At 32.2% G+C, this 4079-nt stretch overlaps 1 protein-coding gene across 1 annotated transcript; it reads left to right on the top strand.

Moving 5' to 3' along the window:
- The first annotated feature begins 3140 nt into the window (after positions 1-3140).
- LOC121466364 (olfactory receptor 1052-like) lies at positions 3141-4079 on the top strand. The gene has a single exon (XM_041680024.1). The coding sequence runs from the start codon at positions 3141-3143 to the stop codon at positions 4077-4079; it is 939 nt and encodes a 312-aa protein (XP_041535958.1).

Raw genomic sequence — 4079 nt, 5'->3', positions numbered from 1 at the left:
AACTCATCAGGTTATATTTGCAAATATGTATGTATGTAAAAAATTACATATGCAAGCAATTACCACTGAGGGAAAAGAGGCCATGAATTTGAAGGAGTGGAGGGTAGGGTATATACAAAGTTTTTGAAGTAAGAAAAGAGAAGGAAGAAATAATGCAATTTAAATCCATAAATAAACAATATTATGAAATGATATTATGTTGATTAAAGACCCTATCAGGAGTGCCAATAGCATAACAAGCATTTAGTAAATAGAAATATTTTTTGACCTCCTACCTGAAAGAAAAATAATCATTTTAGCAAAACTGATTATATTATTCACCTTATATTGGTGTATTTAAATTATTATAAATATTGAAGATATTATTCTAAGTTTACTGACACTTTGGAAACAGTTGCTTTGTTTATCTATTTGGGTTTTGAAGGACTTATGCTAGTGACTTATTTATGCGCATGATTTTTCAATTAATAATATTTACAATATTATTTGAGCTTGCAATGAGTTTTAAAATATTTTTATTCTATTATTCAATTATACAGTCTAATCAGTATTCCAATGTAAAAAATGTTGATTAAGTGCCCTAATTAGCTATATTGCCAATATTACACAGTACCAAATATATGAAAATAGACAGAGGAACGTAACTACACAGACACACTTCAAATTAAATAATATTCACGTCTTCTGTGCTTTCACATTGAATATATATATATATATATATGTAATATGTACAAATAAAATTGGTGAATATACTATAATTTCAAAACAGAAAATATTTTTTACTGCTTTTCTTTGTACTGTTACATTCTTTGGAAACATAGCAAAGTCCTTAACTTCCTCAGGGCTACCTAAAACATTTTTTTAATGAATCCCAGTGTTTGCAGTGCTCTGGGGATTCTATCCTCCAAAGAGAAAAAGCCAAATATAAACTCAATGGTAAGGAAATTTAGAAACAGCACTATTCTGTTTCTTCACGCCAGGTAAGTTTCCTGCTTGTTTATTACAGTGCTTCTTTTATTAGTATCTACACAGGTTTACAAAATGAGCAATATCCCCAACATATAAAAATAACATTATTTAAGGTCACACAGCTCTAGTCCTTCTGATTATGAGTTCAGGAAACAGAGTCAAGAAAATGCAACAGTCAATTGTCACTCCCCATCCAAACGGTAGGCATGTTCTACATTTCATCAAGTAGTTGTGTTTCATGCTGTATAGCTTTACTTTTTGCAAATTAAAAAGAGAAAGTAGTTGAAGACATCTTTGAAAACCTAAAGGATTCCTATAAACAGTTGATGTTTGTTACACTGAGTAAAGGAACAATAAACTAAACTGTTCCTTCATTAGCCGAAATAAGTTTTAGACTCACATAAAAATTTACTGAAAAATAACTTATTTTAAGCAAAAGAGAAAGCAATCTAGACAAAATATTACTATTAGATAAGTTAAAATATCAGCTAAAAATCACTGAATTTAATAAGACAAAGGAAATATCATAAATTCAGTTTTCTTAAAGTAAAACTCATTAAGGGAAAATGCTAAGAACTATTATTAAACCAATAGCTATTTTAAAATAGATTAATCCAAAATGCCATTGTGAAGCTTCTCAGAACAAACTTAATTTGTCTTTATTTCCCCTTATTTTCTGTGTTTATTAGTCATATATCTGTAAGAAATATTTTGGCACCCTATGTTAGGTGTGACAATTTTTCCAGATGTTTCTAGATTATATGAACAACTTCCAATTGAGATAACTTTGTAGGTAGATCTACTTCATTACAAAAATCTGAGTACTCCGATAGAAAACAAACCATCATTTAATTTGTAGAATCATCAGTGAAGCATAGAAAGTCAATGCTAATTTGCAATATTTGCCTTGTTTTAAATAGTTGGAGAGAATTTGAGCCCCTACATTTAACTTGTCAGAAATGTCAGGGAAATGTCTTTCAGGTAATTAAGTTACACACAACTGTGAAAAATCATATTTATGAAAGTTCAGTTAAAATGACATTTTCTATCATATTTATGTGACATGTTCTCTAAATTTTCTTACTGAAAACTCTTGTGCCCCGGCATATTATATATTCTAAGCACTTGTACATTAAAAGCCTCCTATAATCATCAATTTCTCAGTTATTAAATATGTTACAAATCAACCAATGACATTATTTATTTGATTTTTATATCTTGAAATAAAATTAGTGCATTTTTGTAACTCTTGTGAATTAAAAGTAAGATCTATAGGTCATCAAATGGATAAGAGGAATATAAATTCTTTCTAAAATAGATCTGTCTCCTTGACTTCAGGGATTAAAAGACAAAAGAAAATAGTCAAAACATTGTGAGAAATGTCTGACTTTGGCTAATCCACACTGAAGAATGAACATTGCAAAAAGTCTGAGAAGGGCTATTTACTGTCTCAAACTCTAATATTGTATAAGATGAAACACAGTTAATTGAAGGAAATTCATCTCATTATGATATTATCTTTTTTTCATAATAAATGAAAAGGCAACAGTCTCATTTTCCGCTATTAGTCACTTTATATTAATTAGATGTTATTGTATATGCTTACTTATATTTATGAAATATGTATGTATGCACATTATATTTAATACACCCATATTGTATTTTACTTTTTAACTTACGTGAGAGAGAACAGTTTTTAGATGTCCTAACTTACATGGTTAATGTTGATAAAACTTTTGTTTGCTTGCTTTTTTATTCATCCACAGTAGTTATTAACCCTTGGGAGGTGAAGCTCATCTTTCTCATTCTGGAAATTTAGAATATTCTGTTACCCATTACCCATCGACTGAACTCTCTACCGGGAAAAAAAAAAATTAAAGACCTGATTCTTACTCTGTCTTCCAAAGAGTACTGCACTTTCCCTACCTCTTCCTTCTTATGACACGTAATGCTAATTTCAATTCCTTGATGAGAGTCAATTTAATGTTTTTAAAAGCTAATTTATACTCAGCTAATTTTAATGTAATTTGAATTATTATAGCTGATGATGAATATTTTGACATTCTTAAAAGATGTGAATAGGATGATTTCATGATTATGAACTGTGCCCTCTGGTCATTTATTTTTTTTCCTCTGGTTCTTTGCAGATCCCCCATAAAGGAATCATATCAATGGCTGACAGAAATTTGAGTGTGACAACTGAATTTATCCTCCTAGGACTAACGGACGATCCTGCACTGAATACTCTACTCTCTGTGCTGTTCTTCTTTCTCTATGTCATTACTGTTGCAGGCAACTTGTGGATTATCTTAATAATTTTAGCTACTGCCCAGCTTCATTCCCCCAAGTACTTTTTCCTTAGCCATTTGGCTTTCTTGGATTTCTGCTATTCATCGGTCTTTCTTCCCAAAATGCTGATAAACTACTTGTTGGGTCAAAAAACGATTTCGTACCATGGTTGCCTCCTACAGTATTCCTTTGTCAACCTGTTTCTGACTGCAGAATGCTTCCTCCTGGCTGCAATGGCCTATGATAGGTATCTTGCCATCAGCAGTCCGCTCCACTACAGAGGTCTCATAACCCCCACGTTTTGCATCTCTCTGGTATCTGCCTCTTACCTGCTAGGCTGTGCCAACTCACTCACCCACTTGAGGAGCCTTCTCAAGCTAACTTTCTGTGGGCCCAATGCCATTGACCACTATTTCTGTGATATTCCATTGCTCTTTCAGCTCTCCTGCTCTGATACACGCCACAGTGAGATTTTATTCATTGTTCTTTCTGGGGCTACATCTGTAATTACATTTTTGATAGTAATTAGCTCCTACTTAGGGATTCTTATTACTGTCCTGAAAATACATTCTGCAAGGGGAAGTTATAAGGCTTTATGTACATGTGCCTCCCACCTGACGGTAGTAACACTCTTCTACGGAACAGTAATATCCACTTACATGGGAACCAGCTCAAGCTTCCCACGGGATATAGAAAAGATCATATCTGTGTTTTATACACTTTTGCTGCCAATACTAAATCTCTTGATATATAGCATGAGAAACAGAGAGGCCAAAGAAGCCATGAGAAGAATGATTAAAAGAAAAGTGTTTTCTCAGTGA

This window comes from Microtus oregoni, unplaced genomic scaffold (genome assembly GCF_018167655.1).
Source record: "Microtus oregoni isolate MIOR12 unplaced genomic scaffold, Mior012 000033F_ref0000390, whole genome shotgun sequence".
NCBI lineage: Eukaryota > Metazoa > Chordata > Mammalia > Rodentia > Cricetidae > Microtus > Microtus oregoni.
This window is presented reverse-complemented; position numbering and strand designations above follow the sequence as displayed.

Excerpts from the sequence above, each read along its gene's own strand:
- LOC121466364 (XM_041680024.1), top strand. The coding sequence starts at position 3,141 with ATGGCTGACAGAAATTTGAGTGTGACAACTGAATTTATCCTCCTAGGA.